Source organism: Babylonia areolata, chromosome 11 (assembly GCF_041734735.1).
Source record: "Babylonia areolata isolate BAREFJ2019XMU chromosome 11, ASM4173473v1, whole genome shotgun sequence".
In the NCBI taxonomy this organism is placed as follows: domain Eukaryota; kingdom Metazoa; phylum Mollusca; class Gastropoda; order Neogastropoda; family Buccinidae; genus Babylonia; species Babylonia areolata.
The window spans coordinates 41,899,749-41,919,748 of NC_134886.1; the positions used below are offsets into that span (position 1 = coordinate 41,899,749).

The 20,000-nt window shown below is 43.9% G+C and overlaps 1 protein-coding gene across 4 annotated transcripts in view; it reads left to right on the plus strand.

The window, feature by feature from the left end:
• The window catches only part of LOC143287419 (endothelin-converting enzyme 2-like), a 59,776-nt gene that overhangs the window by 21,993 nt on the left and 17,783 nt on the right, over positions 1–20,000 (plus strand). For 3 of the 4 annotated variants that reach the window (XM_076595403.1, XM_076595404.1, XM_076595402.1), the window contains 10 exons: positions 752–832; positions 4,934–5,169; positions 6,419–6,574; positions 8,088–8,165; positions 10,105–10,238; positions 13,328–13,421; positions 15,112–15,240; positions 17,038–17,136; positions 18,138–18,215; positions 19,840–19,946. In XM_076595403.1, coding sequence (XP_076451518.1) covers positions 752–832; positions 4,934–5,169; positions 6,419–6,574; positions 8,088–8,165; positions 10,105–10,238; positions 13,328–13,421; positions 15,112–15,240; positions 17,038–17,136; positions 18,138–18,215; positions 19,840–19,946 — 1,192 coding nt within the window. The remainder of the gene's footprint in view (positions 1–751; positions 833–4,933; positions 5,170–6,418; positions 6,575–8,087; positions 8,166–10,104; positions 10,239–13,327; positions 13,422–15,111; positions 15,241–17,037; positions 17,137–18,137; positions 18,216–19,839; positions 19,947–20,000) is intronic. The other variant, XM_076595405.1, reaches the window with a different exon arrangement.

Genomic DNA, 20,000 nt, shown 5'->3' on the forward strand with positions numbered 1-20,000 from the left:
ATATATATGCCTATATATATAATTATATATGTATGCTACACCACATCTGCTGGAGAACGAAAAAAAAAAATCAGCAGAATGAAGGGGAACATACGTAGAAGGCAAACGATTGGAATGAAAAGAACGAAAGTGGGCCACGCTCATTGAACCCTCGTGGACCCAGACACGCGTACACATTGACACAAGCTTGTAAATGCACAACACACACACACACACACACACACACACACACACACACACACACACACACACCACGTAGATAGATAGACAGACAGATAGATAGATAGACAGACAGATAGACATATTTATTTAGTTGTTTGTACCTCTTTCTTTTCCTCTCTTATTCATTCAGTCATATATTCATTGATTTGTTCATGTATGTATGTATGTATGTATGTATGTATGTATGTGTGTATTCATTTAATCCATTGCTATTTATTTATCTATTAATTTATTTACTTATTTACTTTTTTTTAAATTCATTCCTTTTTTCCTTTATCGATTTGTGTATTTGTTTATTTGTGTATTGTTCATTCTTTTATCTGTCCACTGATTTATTCATTTATTTATTTATCTATCCATTCATTTTTTTTACTCATTCATTCATTTATTTATTTATTATTTACTTATTCATTCATTCATTCATTCATTCATTTTTTTTATCTATTCATTTGTTTATCCATTCATTTATTTACTTACGTTTTTATCCTTGCAGAAAAACGTTCAAAAATCCATATTTATATTTTGACAGATTTGCTGGAAACTCAAAATGCAAATTCGTCAGACAGCATTCAGAAAGCTCAAGCTTTTTATACTTCATGTCTCCAAACAGGTAAGAAATGATTCGTCCACTTTTTTCGCGTTTTGGGAGGAAGTACAAAAGATGACCCGTGCGTGGATTATTGCCACTCCAAATCCTAATCCATATCCTTTCACACCACCCACCCCCACAAGTGAAGCTACAGGTTTTGATTTCAGATTGTTCAATGTGTTCATTTCAGATCGTGAGAAAGACTTTTACGATAAAACTGCAATCAAAGTCTATCTTTTTAAGTCCACGTGTGAAAGACGTAGCTTCCCCTCTAGATCCCTTCTGTTTTAACCCCAATCCCCCAGCCACCGCCCCCCCAAAACACCCCCAGATCCCTCCTCTCTCACGTCGTTTGACTCCCCACCCCCTCACCCCTTGATCCTCCCGTATCTCTCACCCCCTTCCCCCAACGCCTCCCGCACACACACACACACACACACACACACAGATCGCCCTTGTCTCCCCCTACTGAACCCTTCCCTCCTGACCCCTGTCTCCCACTCTTAACCCCTGTCTCCCCCTGACCCCCTGTCCTGTCTCCCTACTGACCCCCTGTCTCCCTACTGACCCCCTGTCTCCTTACTGACCCCCTGTCCTCTCTCCCTACTGACCCCCTGTCTCCTTACTGACCCTCTGTCCTGTCTCCCTACTGACCCCCTGTCTCCCTACTGACCCCCTGTCCTGTCTCCCCCTGACCCCCTGTCCTGTCTCCCTACTGACCCTCTGTCCTGTCTCCCTACTGACCCCCTGTCTCCTTACTGACCCTCTGTCCTGTCTCCCTACTGACCCCCTGTCTCCTTACTGACCCTCTGTCCTGTCTCCCTACTGACCCCCTGTCTCCTTACTGACCCTCTGTCCTGTCTCCCTACTGACCCCCTGTCTCCCTACTGACCCTCTGTCCTGTCTCCCTACTGACCCCCTGTCTCCTTACTGACCCTCTGTCCTGTCTCCCTACTGACCCCCTGTCTCCTTACTGACCCTCTGTCTCCCCTTACTGACCCCCTGTCTCCCTACTGACCCCCTGTCTCCCCTTACTGACCCCCTGTCTCCCTACTGATCCCCTGTCTCCCCTCACTGACCCCCTGTCTCCCTACTGACCCCGTCTCCCTACTGACCCCCTGTCTCCTTAGTGACCCCTGTGTCCCCCTGCTGATCCCCGGTCTCTCCCTACTCACCACTTGTCTCCTCTAATGACCCCCTGTCTCCTTACTGATCCCCTGTCTCCCTACTGACCCCCTGTCTCCTCTAATGACCCCCTGTCTCCTTACTGATCCCCTGTCTCCCCTTACTGACCCCCTGTCTCCTTACTGATCCCCTGTCTCCCCTTACTGACCCCCTGTTTCCCCTTACTGATCCCCTTACTGACCCCCTGTCTCCCTACTGACCCCCTGTCTCCCTACTGACCCCCTGTCTCCTTACTGACCCCATGTCTCCCCTTACTGACCCCCTGTCTCCCCTTACTGACCCCTGTCCGGTCTCCCCCTACTGATCCCCTGTCTCCCCCCACTTCCCCCCTGTCTCCCTCTACTCACGACCTGTCTCCCCCTCACTTCCCCAGATCCCGCCTGTCACCCTCTTCCCTTCCACTGAATGCCCGCCCCCTCCCTCGCCGCCCCCGTGCATTAACTACTTATGTCCCCCATAACCCCTACTGATCCCTCGGGTCGCATTTTTCCACCCCACCACTACACCCCAAATGTGATGGCAGCTAACCTAATATTTCTTCCGGGTACAGTACTGTTGACTATTTTACTGGCTAATTTATCTTATCTTGTGACCTGATGCTGTGGACGACGTATTGACAAGATTTCTTCTGCATGAGACATTTCACAGCTTCAAGACGATGGTGTCTAAATATCAGATTTCGCATGAAACGGTTGTTGTAGGGGCGAGGGTTGAATGTCACAGAATAGGAAGTAACATGCATGCTCACACAGTAGGGCACATTCTGTTATACTGAAACTTAGTGTGACTACATTTTTATTCAAATCATTCATGTATCAGAAATCTTAACCTGCGGATGATTATTTTCAACATCTCTTTGATAACAATAATAATAATTGTAACCGTGCCGTGAACTGAGTGTATATCATAAAGGGGTTACAAAAGAATTACTGATTTACTGAATTAAAGAGCATGAAGATGAAAGGATAGAAAAGATACGCGCACAGGCCAGGAACATATAGAGGCCAGTCACAAGTGCTTTTAGCACTATAGTGCTATGGATGCCATGCGTGAAGACCGTCTGGGTATACGAGCTGGTAATGGAAGCAGCTCGGGTGTGCCATGCAGGGTTGATGTCCTGGGTCTAGGCATGGGCCTGATCAGCCACACACCACTGTCACTGTCAGTGTCAGAATCTGATGCCTTGTTGTCATGGCAATGCAGTGGGACTGGTTAAGTCGGCATGACAGCAGGTAGTGGTTGTTGGCTTCGCCTCTGCTGCATGGGGCTGACTACAGGTGATGGTAGCACCTGCGGGACCACAGCATCAGGTGTGGTGCTGTGGTGCCTCCGTCGTCGTCTGTGCCTGCGCCGCCTGCGTCGCTTTGGAGCTGGTGTAGCTGGTGTCGGTCCAGGTTGCCCAGTGTGTGGAGTAGCTACACACTGGTTGACCAGTGTTGACTGCAACTGGAGTTGGGTGGTCAGCCTTCTTTTGCCCGGCTTTCTTCACATAGCGCCACTTGTGGCAACACTGGTTCTCTGTGTGACCAGACCTCTCACACCAGATACAGTGTGGAAGGTCTTGGGTCCAGTCAGCAGCACAGCGGCGAGGATGTAGGGCTGGTCCTGGAGGATGTGGGTGGTGTCACTGGCTGGTGATCTCAGCTGTGAGTGTGGCCAGCTGAGCTTTCAGGCGGACAACAGTGGTGTTGTCTACGCCGGGGCAGGTGTCGTAGGCGTCACTGTCCTCCCTCAGCCATCGCTGGGCCTCCTTCTTTGTTGCCTTTTAGGTGGTGTCAGGGTGGTCTCTGACGAAGCGCCTGACGTCACGCCTGAGTGTGGCTGGCTGAAGGCCTCTAGCAAAGGTGTTGCAGAGGATGGTTGCTGGCACCTGGATCATCACATCTTGAGCCTTGATGACTTTCGTCCACAGGAACTGGAGATGGAATGCATAGTCTGCCAGCATCTTCTTTGGCTGATGCTGTCTGGTGAAGAAGGCAGCAGCAAGAGCTGTGGCGTCCCGCTGCTCTCCCCAGTTCTCTTCAAGAACCGCAAGTATCTTGGCTTGGGTGTCCACATTGGTCGCCGGCAGCCTGACGATCTGCTGGCGAGCTTGGCCTGCAAGGACTGTCATCAGCCAGAGAGAGGCTGCCGCGTCATCCAGGGGCTGCAGATGAAGAATCAATCTGCCCTCCTGGATGAAGTCTTCGACCCCCCTGCCCGTTTCCTCACCGGGTAGCGGCAGGGGTTTGGGCAGGAAGTCGGATGGAGCCATGTTGATGGGCGACATTACCTTCGCGTGGACTTGAAGTACCTGCTGTACTGTCTTCTCTCTTCCTCTTAAACTACCCTATGTGACTGTTAATACAACCTCTTGTCCCTGCACGATCCTAGCTCACAGCGCCAAGTTGTAACAGACAAAACTGAGTGGTAAGGGGTTGTTTAATTCATTTTGGTGCTGAATTTGGTAAAGAAGATTAAAACTTTAAAAGAAGAATCTTGGATCTATCCCTTTGGCGACGCCACTTTTCTAACAAAGTTTACCAAGTTAAAATGTATCAACACATAACACAAACAGTACTTACAGCAGAATGTTAGACAGCTTACTGTGTGTGCAACAAATAAGTGTGTGGACGAAAGCAACGCTGTGTGAAGAGTTACCTCAGCATGTCAATGGTTGGACACCATCACTGAAGTAAAACTGTCATCCGCTTCACGGCTTGTGCTGTGAGTTGAAGTCCGGTTATTTGTAGCCAGTTGATCACTTGGCTAGAATAATGATAATGATGATGATGATAAACAATGATAATGATGATGATAATAATGATAATGATCATTATATTAATAATGACAATGTTAACAATAATGATGATGATCATGATAATGACAGATACAGACCAATACAATAATCAAAAATAATATTTTTTTTAAAGTGTTTCCTCTAATCGTCGGTTCTAGATGCTATCGACCAAGCTGGAACCAAGCCTTTGCTGGATCTGATACAGTCGAGAGGAGGGAATTTGTTTCCTACCCTTGAAGGGGCAAACTGGGTAGATAAGAACTGGACCTTGAGTGAGATCCTGACCCGGGTACCCAGACTTCTGTTCAAGTCCACCACCCTGTATAGTATCCACCCGCTGGTCACCATGTTGATCGGAGAGGATATCAGGCAGGCCAATAGATCCCTAATTTACGTGAGTCGTCATCGTTCTCGTAATCGTTCTCGTTATCCTCTGTCCATGTCTCTGTCTCTGTCTCTGTCTCTGTCTCTCTCTCTCTCTCTCTCTCTCTCTCTCTCTCTCTCTCTCTATAATATCAGTTTAAGAACATAAGAACACCCGATACAATAGTTTAAGTAGAACCTGTTAGGTTCCCACTGTATATCAATCTTTACCTTAAAGGTTTCATTTGGTTAGTGAACGCTTCCAGTTCTGTAGAACATTCAAAAGTGATCTGATTTTATCTCCCTACTTAAAACACAAAATCATTTCCAAGCCAAATAAGAATGCGATTGTGTGTGTCAGAATTGGATGTTCATTAAATGCTTTTCAAAAGGAACGTGACATTAAATCAGCTGCAATGCCCATTTTGTGAATTTCAGCTAGAAACTGAGACTCATTTTGTTCTGCAATGTCCAAAATATCTAGATAAAAGAGAGCAGCATATCCCTGCCAAGTACTATAATTGTCCATGACAGTTTAACATCAAAATGCAAAAACGTTGATAATCCACCTTGCTATACTCCCTGACAAAGCTCTTAAAGTCTGTTGTATGTATCTTTATCAAATTGATAGTTTCAGAGCCATCAATACGTGCAATTCATGTGCTTATATCTGTGTGGAAGCACATTGTGTGTGTGCGCGCGCGCGTGCGCGCGCGTGTGTGTGTGTGTGTGTGTGTGTGTGTGTGTGTGTGTGTGTGTGTGATGTGATGTGATGTGATGTGCATGTATGTAGGTACGTTTATCGTAGTGTACAAGTTTATATATGCAACAAGGTTTGTGATTATAACTTATGTTACCATGCTGGAAATTATCCTTCTGTCGTGACCGTCAATTTGTAACCACCTTCAATCACATGGGGCTGAGGCCTTCTCATTAGAGTTCAGAGTTCTCTGTCTCTCTGTCTCTATCTCTGTCTCTCTGTTTCTCTCTCTCTCTCTCTCTCTCTCTCTATCTATCTATCTATCTATCTGTCTATCTGTCTATCGGTATATATTTATCTCGCCCCAGCCCCCATCCTACACATACACGCGCGCGCGCGCGCGCGCGATTTGCGCGCACACAGACAGAAACGATGGAAGACGAAATAGATAGCTGACTTGTGTAAAACAGAGGAAGGAACGGGGGCAGCGAGGAATGGAGAGAGAACGAAATAGAGAGTGTGTGTGTTCAAAAGGCCATTGTCGGCCAGTCAAGTCCAGGTGTGTGCATTTTTGTTTCAGTTCTGCCTGGGCGCCTCGCCGCTGTTCGCATCCTCTGAGTATTTCGAGTCAGTTGAGAAGTTGTACATAGAGTTCACAACGGCACTGGGAGCAAGCAATGCCACGGCAACACAAGATGCAAAGGACCTCCGAACCTTTGAGTCGTGCTTGCAGAACGTAAGTTTTTTGCTTGGGCCCATTCTCTTTGTCCTCTACACACAACTGATTTCCACCATTGTCAATTATCATTCATTGTCCCACCACAGCCTTTCCGATGACAAGCTGTATCTGTCGGGACCTCTGTCTCTCCTTTCCTCTCTCGTTGTCTCTACTCAGGCCTGCATCTCCGATTTGATGACATTAATGACTAAAAACAAGCTAAAATTAAATGATAAAACAAATCATGATTATCACCCCACAAAGACTTTGCCACTCAGTCTCTCTTCCTTCCTCAGTCTCCCTCAGTGGCACCGACATTCCTCTTTCCTCTTCCGTCCGCAATCTTGGTGTCATACTCGACCAGTCTCTTTCCTATCCGCAGCATGTTGCAAACATATGCAAAGTGCGTCACTTTGAAATTCGCAGAATTGCATCTGTGCTTACTGATTATGCAACCTGTGCCTTTGTGCTGTTCCGCCTGGGTTATTCTAATTCCCTGCTTGTCGGTTCACCCAGCTACCTCATTGCTAGACTTCAGAAAGTCCAGAACCATACTGCTCGTCTTGTCTTTCATTCCTCTGAATTTGATCACGTCTCTCTTTTCCTTCATTTTTTTTACACTGGCTCCCAGTACAAGAAGGAATTATTTACAAAGTCATCACTCTTTGTTTCATGTCCATGGAGTCTACTCGTCCACAATATCTTTTCGATCTCATTCATCTTTACACATCCTCACACCAACTGTGTTAATGATTTAATTCATTAATGTTTTGTATTTTGTGCCATTTTTCCTGTGATTATTCATTTATTCGTTTATTCATTATTCATTTATCTGCAATTGTAGTATTGTATTGGTGGATACAGATTTTCTTTTCCGCTTCTATGTCTTCATGCGCTCTTGTGTGGTGAAATGCACTGTTTCGTGTAAGGCGCTTAGAGCCCATAAGTAGGGAGTTTGCGCCATATAAGTACAATACATTATCATTATCAACTCCGCTCTTCTTCCGACACCCGCCTGTTTACAGTTCATCCCCTATTTATGATTGTGTATGACGTGTGCGTGTGTGCGCATGTGTGTGTGTGGTGTGTGTGTTTGTTGTGGTATGTGTGTGTGTGTGTGTGTGTGTGTGTGTGTGTGTGTGTGTGTGTGTGTGTGTGTGTGTGTGTTAATGAGTTAAATCATTAATGTTCTGTATCTTATGTTCGATTTTTCCTTTTTTGTATTTACGTTTTATCTATTTGTAAACGTCTTGGACTTATTCTTAAGATTGGGCATAAACGCTAAGAAGAAGAAGAATAATCATCGTCATCATAGTCATCATCGTCACCATCATTGATAATCATCATCATCATCACGATGATGACGATTGTTATTGTTGGTAGTAGTAGTAGTAGTAGTAGTAGTAGTATCATTAGTATCATTAGTATCAATATTACTATTACTATTAATCAAAAAATAAAGAAATAGAATGTTTACAATCACCAATATATGTGAGGGGACATTAAACAAAGACCCCTCCTCCTTCTACAGGTATCCATGCCCATAGTACTTCAGACTGAAGAAATGGACCACAGCACTGTCCGAACACTGACCGACAAGTATCCGTCGGTAAGGGACAGTAGTGTCTTCTTCGGTGTCGTCCTGATTCCCCTGTTCCCGATCAATCAGTGAAGTTGTCATCTCGATTCGCCTTTTCCAAGTTCATGTTTATTTACTCAGATGCTGCGTGTGTGTATGTGTGTGTGTGTGTGTGTGTATGTGTGTGTGTGTGTGTGTGTGTGTGTGTGTGTGTGTTGCGCGAGTGCGCGCGCGGGCGAATGTGCACGCGCTCGTGCGTATACATATGTGTGTATATGTTTTTTAAAAATCTCAGGTTCTTCATTGGAGGGTGTGTGTGTGTGCGTGTGTGGGGGGGGGGGGGGGGGGGCGCATGTGTGTGTGTTCGCGCGCGCGTGTGTGTGTGTTTGTGTGTGTGTGTGTGTGTGTGTCTGTGTTTGTATGTGTGCGTGTGTGTGTGTGTGTGTTGTGTTAGAGAGAAGGAGAGACAGTGAGAGGTGGACTGGATATGCGAAACAGAAAGGGTGGGTAGGTGAAACAGGACAGAGTTCATCTCTCAAGGGATCATTGAGGCACTATCAAAGGGGGAACAGGACAGAGTTCATCTCTCAAGGGATCATTGAGGCACTATCAAAGGGGGAACAGGACAGAGTTCATCTCTCAAGGGATCATTGAGGCACTATCAAAGGGGGAACAGGACAGAGTTCATCTCTCAAGGGATCATTGAGGCACTATCAAAGGGGGAACAGGACAGAGTTCATCTCTCAAGGGGTCATTGAGGCACGATCAAAGGGGGAACAGGACAGAGTTCATCTCTCAAGGGGTCATTGAGGCACGATAAAAGGGGGAAACAGGACAGAGTTCATCTCTCAAGGGATCATTGAGGCACGATAAAAGGGGAAACAGGACAGAGTTCATCTCTCAAGAGGTCATTGAGGCACGATCAAAGGGGGAACAGGACAGGTCAGCTAACAGGACAGAGTTCAACTCTCAAGGGGTCATTGAGGCACGATCAAAGGGGGAAACAGGACAGAGTTCATCTCTCAAGGGGTCATTGAGGCACGATCAAAGGGGGAAACAGGACAGTTCAACTCTCAAGGGGTCATTGAGGCACGATCAAAGGGTAGGGGAAACGGGCATTGGCAGATCAGAACTGCTTCGACCCCAACTGGTGTCTATGTTGTTTCAGCCCTTGCATAAGGAACAGGATAGACAGCGACTGGATAGACGCTGCTCAGTTGATCAGTATGGTATTTGTATGTAGCATCCATGTCTGATGAACCTTAAGGCTTTATGACAATCAAGTACTCTGTTCTGAAAGGGTTGTGGGATATTGTTAACCACTGAACTGTCGCCTCGGTGACAAATTAGCGGTTTCTAAGTCAACGCCAAATTGTCGCTGTTTGTTTTTTGTTTTTGTTTTTTTCTGTGAGTGGATGATGTTGAAGACGAAAAGAAGTTTAAAAAAAGAATAAGAAAGAACGTAATAAAGAAGCATGGAATGAAAAAAAAAGAAAGCAATGAAATAATAAATTGAGGAAAGAAGGAAGGAAAGGAGGAAATAAGATATTAAGAAAAAGATAGGGAAAAAAATTAAATAGGAGAGGGGAATGAGGATATGAATGAATCAATGAAAGAAAGAAAGAAAGAAACGTAAACTGACTGGAAAAAAGTAAGAAAGGTAGAAAGGTAATCTATGTTTGTGTGTTTATGTACAAAAGTTTAGTGGGGTCAGCCGTGTATACCCCTAGGACTATGTTTCCCCACAATTTTCTCTCAACCAGGTCTTAGTTCAAACATGTCTATTTAAGTCAATGTTCCCCGAAATTTGCGTTTTCTGTCTCTTTGTTCCACTGCTGACCACTATATCTTATGCAATAGTTGTACATAGACACAAAATAACCCCTACCCCACCACCACAGTAAAATATCGGTCCACGAGTTTCATGTAGTTGTTTTTTCTTCTTTTTTTCTTTTTTTTCTGTGTGCAGTTCAACTGGTTGGAATTCCTGCAAAGAGAGTTCTCGTCAGTGGGTATCAAGGTGACAATGGAGGAAGTGATAGTGACTTCTGGTCTGGACAACATCGACCGGGTCTTCGATGTAATTAACTCCACTCCCAGGAGGTGGGTGTTCATTATTCTGCTGAATGTGAAATATGACAAGGTGGATGGTCATTATTCTGCTGAATGTGAAATATGACAAGGTGGGTGGTCATTATTCTGCTGAATGTGAAATATGACAAGGTGGGTGCTCATCATTTTGCTGAATGTGAAATATGACAAGGTGGGTGGTCATCATTCTGCTGAATGTGAAATATGACAAGGTGGGTGCTCATTATTCTGCTGAATGTGAAATATGACAAGGTGGGTGGTCATTATTCTGCTGAATGTGAAATATAACAAGGTGGGTGCTCATTATTCTGCTGAATGTGAAATATGACAAGGTGGGTGCTCATTATTCTGCTGAATGTGAAATATGACAAGGTGGGTGCTCATTATTCTGCTGAATGTGAAATATGACAAGGTAGATGGTCATCATTCTGCTGAATGTGAAATATGACAAGGTGAGTGTTCATTATTCTGCTGAATGTGAAATATGACAAGGTGGATGGTCATCGTTCTGCTGAATGTAAAATATGACAAGGCAGGTGCTCATCATTTTGCTGAATGTGAAATATGACAAGGGAGGGCTGAGGTGGAGGAAAGTGGGGGGGGGGTCGATGAAATTAAAAAAGACAGAGAGAAAGAGAGGAAGAAAGAGAGAGAGAGGGTGAGTGAGTGAGAGAGGGGGAGACAGAGAAAGAGAGGAAGAGAGGAAGAGGGGAGAGAGAGAGAGGAAGATAGAAGGAGAGAGAGAGGGGGATGGAAGAAAGATAGAGAGAGAGAGAGGAAGAGACAGAGGAAGAGAGAGAATGAGAGAGAGGGAGAGAGAGGAAGATAATGACGAAGAGAGAGGGAGAAAAAGAGTGGGAGAGAGAGGGGGGAAGAGAGAGAGAAGGGGAGGGACAGGAAGAGAGAGAGAGGGAAAGAGAGAGAGAGATAGAAACAGTGAGGGAGAAGACAAGAGGGAGAGAGAGAAATGAGAGAGAATGGGGGAGACAGTGAAATGGAGATAATGCGATGGAGTTGAGATGTGTAGAAAAGGGATAGGCAGAGTGGAGCAGGGATTTCTGAGAAGCAGAGCGGAAGTCTCGGCAGTAGTAAGTGGAGTGGGGTAAGAGGTAAGTGTATGTTTCAGTTTCAGTTTCAGTAGCTCAAGGAGGCGTCACTGCGTTCGGACAAATCCATATACGCTACACCACATCTGCCAAGCAGATGCCTGACCAGCAGCGTAACCCAACGCGCTTAGTCAGGTCTTGAGAAAATAAAATAAAATAATAATAGATAAATACATAAAAAAGAACTACTACTACTGCTACTACTACTACTACTAATAATAATAATATGTATAAGGCGCAAAAACTTGATGAAGTCAACAATAGGCGTACAAAAAAATATATATATGTATGTATATAACTAAATAACTAAATAAATAATAATAATATAATAAAATAATAATAATAAATTAATGATAATAATAATAATAAAATAGATAAGTGTAAAGAAGGGGTAAACTTGGGGAGAGTCAGGATTGATGACAGATCCCATGGAACAGGACGGATATAAAAGTGGCAATCCTTGCTGTGTTGTTTGCGATATCTACAGTTCAGCTGACGAATGCAATAGGAAAGTTCAGGGGATGGTAATTTGGAAATGTTTCTAAACGGCGTTTAAACAAAACGCGAACAAAACCACTTCTTGATTGCTTTGAGCAAGACTGGCGTCCAAGTGTGGAGCCACATTGCATTCTACAATGCATTCTACCATGGCTGCACCTCTTTTAGGCATTCCTTTTTACGTAGTTGTCATTTATTTCAGTTCAGTTTATCAACGATCAACGTACGTAACGTTGTTTTTCTGAGATTCAAGACTAAAATCCCACAACATAACTGTCATTCTGTACAATGCGAACCTGATTTGAACAGCGGTGTGAACTGTCCTTTTTGCGGCAGTGTCCCAGAAACAGGGCTTCATTGCCGAAAGTACGAATCTGTTCGGAAATAGCTAGTATCAGTATCAGTATCAGTAGCTCAAGGAGGCGTCACTGCGCTCGGACAAATCCATATACGCTACACCACATCTGCCAAGCAGATGCCTGATCAGCAGCGTAACCCAACGCACTTTGTCAGGCCTTGAGAAAAAAAACTAAATTAATAATAATAATATAATTAAAAAATGAATAAATAACTAAATAATTAATAATAATAATAATAATAATAATAATAATAATAATGAAAATAAAATAAATAAATAGATAAATAAATAAATAAACTAAATAAATAAATAAGACAACAATGATGATAAATAAGCAAATAAATGTAAAAAAAAAAAAAAAAATTTAAAGCAGACACACATTCACACACACACATATGCACACCAAACGTGCAGTTTCACAGATATGAAAGCACAGTCAAATACACATAAACGTACATGAGCCCCAACACACACACACACACACACACACACACACACACACACACACACACACACACACACACTACCCTGTACCTCCTCTACCCCCCTCCACACACTCATTTCTAGGCTACGTAACAAAAGGGTATTACAGGCAGCCATCAATGTTGTTTGCCAGTTTGAACAAACGATTTGTTGTCAAAGTGGGTTTTCTTTGTATTCAAAGCTTTAAAGATAAAACGAAGTGTGTGGCTGCGATTTCAGAAATGTGTTTGATTTCAGTATATCTTACATTGTGTTGTGTTTGTTCCATTGCATGGGCGAACTATCTGAAAATTAAACCACCCTGAGTCATGATTCTGTCTGTCTGTCTCTGTCTGTCTGTCTGTCTGTCTGTCTGTCTCTCTCTCTCTCTCTCTCTCTCTCTCTCTCTCTCTCTCTCTCTCTCTCTCTCTCTCTCTCTCTCTCTCCCCAACACCACAATAATACACAAAGAAATAACGTAACGAGATATTTATCCGATATTTGCTATTTGCTGCAGTGAGTTAAAAAGTTAAAAGTTTGTTTAGATACATGGATGTGTGCGTGCGTGCGTGCGTGAGTGAGTGCGTTAACTCATGTGTGTGTGCACGTGCATAGTTCGTGTGTGTGTTTGGATTTACAATATTTTGTTTTTTGTTTTTGTTTGTTTTTTACCCTAGAACTCTGCTGAATTACTGCATGTGGAGATTCATCTACTCGCATGGAGACTTCCTCACCACACCAATCCGAAACTTCAAGCGCAGATTGGATTCCGTAAGTTGTCGCTGCTTTGAGCATAAAATATATTCATATTTCCATTTAGGCCTATTTGTTTGATGATGTGGTTCACTGAATGAGTAATACGAGAATACAATCGCTTTCCGCATAGATCTGTAAATGTAAATATTGTATTGTATTGCATTGTTTTGTATTACCTTGCATTGCATTGCATTGCGTTGTATTGTATTGCATTGTTTTGCAATACCTTGCATTGTATTGCATTGTGTTGCATTGTATTGTGTGAAAGAAGAAATAAGCATGGCAAAGTAAAACAAGACACTTCATCAAAGGTAATGACAACAATGATAATCCAGCCCCTCATAGGAAACATGCTCAGTTGATCTGCAAGTGTAAAACCTGACGAGTAAAACATAAATTTAAACACAAAATGAAAAACCACCCATAGCCTACACATACCTCCAGCCAAACACCAAAGCACCTTCAAACGCACAAACACACACACACACACACACACACACACACACACACACACACACACACACACACACACACACACACACACACACACACACACACACACACACACACACACACACACACACAGAGTCCCATAAGCAGCACCATTCCCACCGCACATACCACACATCGCAAAACCCAGCTGATGCACCTTCTACATATCACAACGCCCTATCATCATCATCATCATTATTATTATTGTTATCATTATCATCATTATAGAATAGAATAGAATATGTCTTTATTACCAAGTGTACCGGGGTCACAAGGAATATTGGGGGGCAAGGGGGGATAGTACATAACAAGATACGAACATAAATCGAAAATCATACACAAACACAGACATAGTAGAAAAAAGATACATACAAGTGCCTATCAATCTAAAAACTTGTGCATACTCACGCATTCACGCACTGCACACACACACACACACACACACACACGCGCGCGCGCGCGCGCGCGCGCGCGCACGCACGCACGCACGCACACACACACACACGTTTGAACAGAAGCTGCATATTACATGTGGATGGGGCTGATGACTAGATATTCAGGTAGATGGTTATTCATTGTTACTAGTTGTAGTAGTAGTTGCTGTAGTAGTAGAAGAAGAAGAAGTAGTAGTATCATTGTCAGTATCATTATCATCCATCGTCATTAGTATTATTATTATCATTATTTATCTTTAGTAGTAGTGGTAGCAGTAGTAGTTGTTGTTGATGTATCTTTTTATTATCATTATTATTATTATTATCATCTGGAGTGATGGCCTAGAGGTAACGCGTCCGCCTAGGAAGCGAGAGAATCTGAGCGCGCTGGTTCGAATCACGGCAGAGCCGCTGATATTTTCTCCCCCTCCACTAGACCTTGAGTGGTAGTCTGGACGCTACTCATTCGGATGAGACGATAAACAGAGGTCCCGTGTGCAGCATGCACTTAGCGCACGTAAAAGAACCCACGGCAGCAAAAGGGTTGTCCCTGGCAAATTTCTGTAGAAAAATCCACTTCGATAGAAAAAAGAAATAAAACTGCATGCAGGAAAAAATGCAAAAAAAAAGGGTGGCGCTGTAGTGTAGCGACGCGCTCTCCCTGGGGAGAGCAACCCGAATTTCACACAGACAAATCTGTTGTATAAAAAGAAATACAAATACAAAGAAATCATCATCATCATCATTATTATAATCATTATCATCGTCTCCCACTTCAGGAACTTTCTTGGACGAAACGACCCCTGGAACGATGGGAGCTGTGTTCAGCCCAGACAGAGGATTTCTTCCCAGATGCTGTCAGCCGCCTGTACATCGACAAACACTTCACCCCTCAGAAAAGGACCCAGGTCAGTTTGCGAACACTGGTCGAACGGATGCCGGGCAAAGACAAGACAAGGAGAAGGAGAAGCAGAAAGCAGGAGTAGGGTAGGAGGAGAAGGACGAGGAGAAGGAGAAGAACAAGAACAAAACTTTAATCTCCAGGCCCCCGGCCCCTAGAAAGAGGTCATAAGTACACAATATGGTGATCACTCAGCCACAACAAAATGTAAAATACGTACTAACTTAACCTGTAGAACAAAAGTGCTTCTCGTGCATAGTAAATTAATTCTAACTTTCATCATGAGAAGGAGGAGGTCGGGTGGTGTGGGAGGGGGCATGAACGGATAACTTGAAAGCTTGTTCAGAACATGTCCTCATAGTCACAGCAGGCCACGTCTTCTGAATGGGTTGACATGATATGCCGCTTTAAAAAGAGAGAGAGAGAGAGAGGAGAGATGAAGAAACGTAAAAATGACAGGCAGTAAGAAAAAGAAGAAAGAAAAGAGGAAGACAACAGAAGAAGAAGAAGAAGAGGGATGGACAACGATGAGGGGAGGAGGAGGAGGGGGTGGAGAGAAGAAAAGGAAGAAGAAGGAATAGGAGGAGTAGGGAGAGAAGAAAAGGAAGAAGAAGAAGAAGGAAAAGAAGAAGAAGGAGGAGGGGGGAGAGACGAAAAGGAAGAAGAAGGAGGAGGAGGGGGGGGAAGAGAAGAAAAGGAAGAAGAAGAAGGAAGAGGAGGAGGGGGGAGAGAAGAAAAGGAAGAAGAAGAAGGAGGAGGAGGAGGGGGGAGAGAAGAAAAGGAAGAAGAAGAAGGAAGAGGAGGGGGAAGAGAAGAAAAGGAAGAAGAAGAAGGAGGAGGAGGAGGGAGAGAAGAAAAGGAAGAAGAAGGAGGAGGAGGAGGGAGAGAAGAAAAGGAAGAAGAAGAAGGAGGAGGAGGAGGAGGGGGAAGAGAAGAAAAGGAAGAAGAAGGAAGAGGAGGAGGGAGAGAAGAAAAGGAAGAAGAAGGAAGAGGAGGAGGAGGAGGGGGAGAGAAGAAAAGGAAGAAGAAGAAGGAAGAGGAGGAGGAGGGGGAAGAGAAGAAAAGGAAGAAGAAGAAGGAGGAGGAGGAGGAGGGGGAAGAGAAGAAAAGGAAGAAGAAGAAGAAGGCAAGGCGAAAAGTTCTTTCCACGTGCCCCCTGGGGGCACTGAAACAATACACAACCAACTTGCATATTTTACACACATCATATCAACAAAAGGTATGTAAAAATAAAATAAAATAAAATAAAATAAAAACCAAACAAATAAGCCAACTCCAGCAAACAAGCAAATACAAATCAACAAGTCAGTTTTCCTTGGTAATTGATCAGCAACGCCAAAGAAAGATCCATGTCTTTTTGTTGTTTTTTGGTTGGTTGGTTGTTTTTGTTGTTGTTTTTCTTTCTTTCTTTTTTTATCGTTTTGTTGGAGTTTTTTGTTTGTTTTTGTTGTTGTTTGTTGTTGTTGTTTTGTTTTTGTTGCTGTTGCTGTTTTGTTGGGTTTTTTCACAGGAAAATGAAAGTAAACTCCATGGTCTGAGAACTTCCGGTGACTTCATTGATTGACTCATTCATTCGTTTCCTGTTTCTTCTCTTTATGCTCCTCCACTGAATCGTTCGCCCATGCTTTTTTTTTATCCATTCTTTCTCATTTTGTAGGTGAAAGAAATGATCGTGGATCTGAACTTTCAATGAATCCATTGCTAGAGTGACTCATTCTTTCGTATCCTGTTTCTCTTTACGGTCCTTTACTAGTTCGACTACCCATGTTCTTTATTTATTATCTAATCTTCGTTCATTTTGCAGGTTGAAGAGATGATCGTGGATCTGAAGGACGCATTCAGAGACATTGTGCGGGAGTCTGACTGGATGTCACAGACGACCAGGAAAGCTGCTCTTGACAAGGTATGAACTCAGCTGTTTCGTTTGTTAGATTAACAACGACTTCTCTTTTACGACGTCCATTAAGTAATTTTCTGTATCTGTATTTAGATCTTGGTTTCAAATTATTCCACCACACACACCTCTATATTCAATTTCCATTGTCTTATCACTTGCGCATGTATCCGTAGTATGTTGAGTTGTACAGTCAGTAACCAATGTCCGGTCGGATGAATAAAGACGAACTGTATCAGTGCAAACTACCAGGCCCGATTCTGTTTTACATGTTCAAGTTGAAAAACGTTTCCATCAGAGGTGTGTGTGTGTGTGTGTGTGTGTGTGTGTGTGTGTGTGTGCGTGTGTGTGTGTGTGTGTGTGTGTGTGTGTGTGTGCTTGGCTTGTGTGTGTGTGTGTGTGTGTGTGTGTGTGTGTGTGTGTGTGTGTGTGTGTGAAACTTGGTAGAAATGATAAGTGCGAATAAAGTCTTTATGGTCATCACTTTTGTGGTGAGAATTGTTGGTATTCAAGGTGAGAGGTCAAAGATCAAGATCGCCAATTGTGAACATTCAAAATCAAAACGCTTGTTACAGCTCCCGTCTAACCTCCAGTTTCCATCAAAGTTGAAATGATTGCAGGCTAGGACAGCGTGATCCATATTAAGAATCGAGATCAACGGTGAAGGTCATAACATGGCATATGATAATAATCATGCTTCTCGGTGTCTTTTTTTTCTATTTCACAATATTTCGTATGCATGCAATCGCGCAAGGCGTGCACGTGTGTTTATGTAAACCTGGGGATGGGGATGAGAGAGACAGACAGACAGACAGACAGGGAGCTCGCGCAATTGTTTAGAAGGTTTGCCGCCTCCACCTCCCCCTCTCTCAGCCCCCGCCCCCCCTCCCCACGCCCCCCCCCCCCCCCCCCCCCCCCCCCCCCACACACACACACACACCCTCCCTCCGCTCCCCTCAAGTCCTCGATGCCTTCCGCCCCACCCAATATATATATATCTCTCTTTTCAGGTTGATGCCATCATAGACAAAATCGGGTACCTGGACGTTATAAGAAACGACACGTATTTAAGTGAGCAGACAGAATCCGTAAGATATTGCTGTTTAGGTTTTTTGTTATTGTTTGTTTGTTTTTTGTTGTTGTTTTTTTGGAGGTGGGGGTGTGGGGGTGGGGGGTAGGGGAAGGGGAGGGGGTTTGTACTTCAGTAGCATCCGTAATCATCTCATAATTATAGACGGATATATGTCAAATGTTGTATTGAACTGTATTGTGCTGTATCACGGTTGTTGTTTTTGTTGTTGTTATTGTTGTCGTATGTGTATATATATATATATATATATATATATATATATATGTGTGTGTGTGTGTGTGTGTGTGTGTGTGTGTGTGTGTGTGTGTGTGTGTGTGTGTGTGTATGACAACATATTTCTCGGTGCCACAGTACAGCGCCACATTTTTTTCAGTCTAAAGTGTGTTTGTTTTACCATCAAAATGAACGGTTCTACAGAACTTTGCTAAGCACAACCCTTTTGTTGCCGATTTATTGTTTTGTTTTTGATTTTATCGTTGTTTTTTGTGCGCTACGTGCGTCTGCCTAGGAAGTGAGAGAATCGGAAGCACTGGTTCGAATCTCACCGGTAGTCGACAGTATTTTCTCCCCCTCCACTAGACCTTGAGTGGTGGTCTGGACGCTAGTCATTTGAATGAGACGATAAACCGAGGTCCCGTGTGCAGCATGCATTTAGCGCACGAAAAAAGAACCCACGGCAATAGGAAGGCTGTCCCTGGCAAAAATTATGTAGAAAAATCCCACTTCGATAGGAAAACAAATAAAATTGCAGGCAGGTAAAATACAAAAACAATGGGTGGCGCTGTCAGTGTAGCGACGCACTCTCCCCGGGGAGAGCAGCCCGAATTTCACACAGAGAAACCTGTTGTGACAAAAAGAGTTAATACAAGACAATACAAGACAAGACAAGACAATGCTGTACACGGGACATCATTAATTTTATCGTCTCATCCGAAAGACTAGTACCCAGACCACCAACCAAAAATTTTAAGTAGGGGGGGGGGGCGGGTGGGGGGGGGTCCCATATATTTGGGACTCGAACCTGTTAACTGCCGCTTCCTTCTCTGATGCATGACCACTTGGGTCTCGCGGTGACCCATTGCTGATCTTTTCTGTCCACAAAGCCTTGCGTCCGCCTAGGAAGCGAGAGAATCTGAGCGCGCTGGTTCGAATCACGGCTCGGCCGCCGATATTTTCTCCCCCTCCACTAGACCTTGAGTGGTGGTCTGGATGCTAGTCATTCGGATGAGACGATAAACCGAGGTCCTGTGTGCAACATGCACTCAGCGCACGTAAAAGAACCCACGGCAACAAAAGGGTTGTTCTTGGCAAAATTATGTAGAAGAATCCACTTCGATAGGAAAAACAAATCAAACTGCACGCAGGAAAAAAAGGGGGTGGCGCTGTAATGCAGCGACGCTCTCTCCCTGGGGAGAGCAACCCGAATTTCACACAGAGAAATCTGTTGTGATAAAAAGAAATACAAATACAGTAGTAGTAGTTGTTGTTGTTGTTGTTGTCGCAACAACAACAACAATTGTAGTGGCAGTAGGAGTAGTAGGAGTAGGAGTAGTAATAACGTGATGAGATAGACACACTCCTCTGCCCCGTCACAGTAGAAAGCAGTCTGTGTTTTGGTGCAGGTCCACATCAGTGCGTCTGACGTCTTTCAGAACGTGATGAACATCCATGACCACCTCTACGAGACCTCGCTCCTCTCTCTTCGGCAGCCTGTGGACAGGAGATCAGGGTGAGCACGTCGTGATCGACAACATATCCATATTCTTCTTCTTCTTCTTCTTTC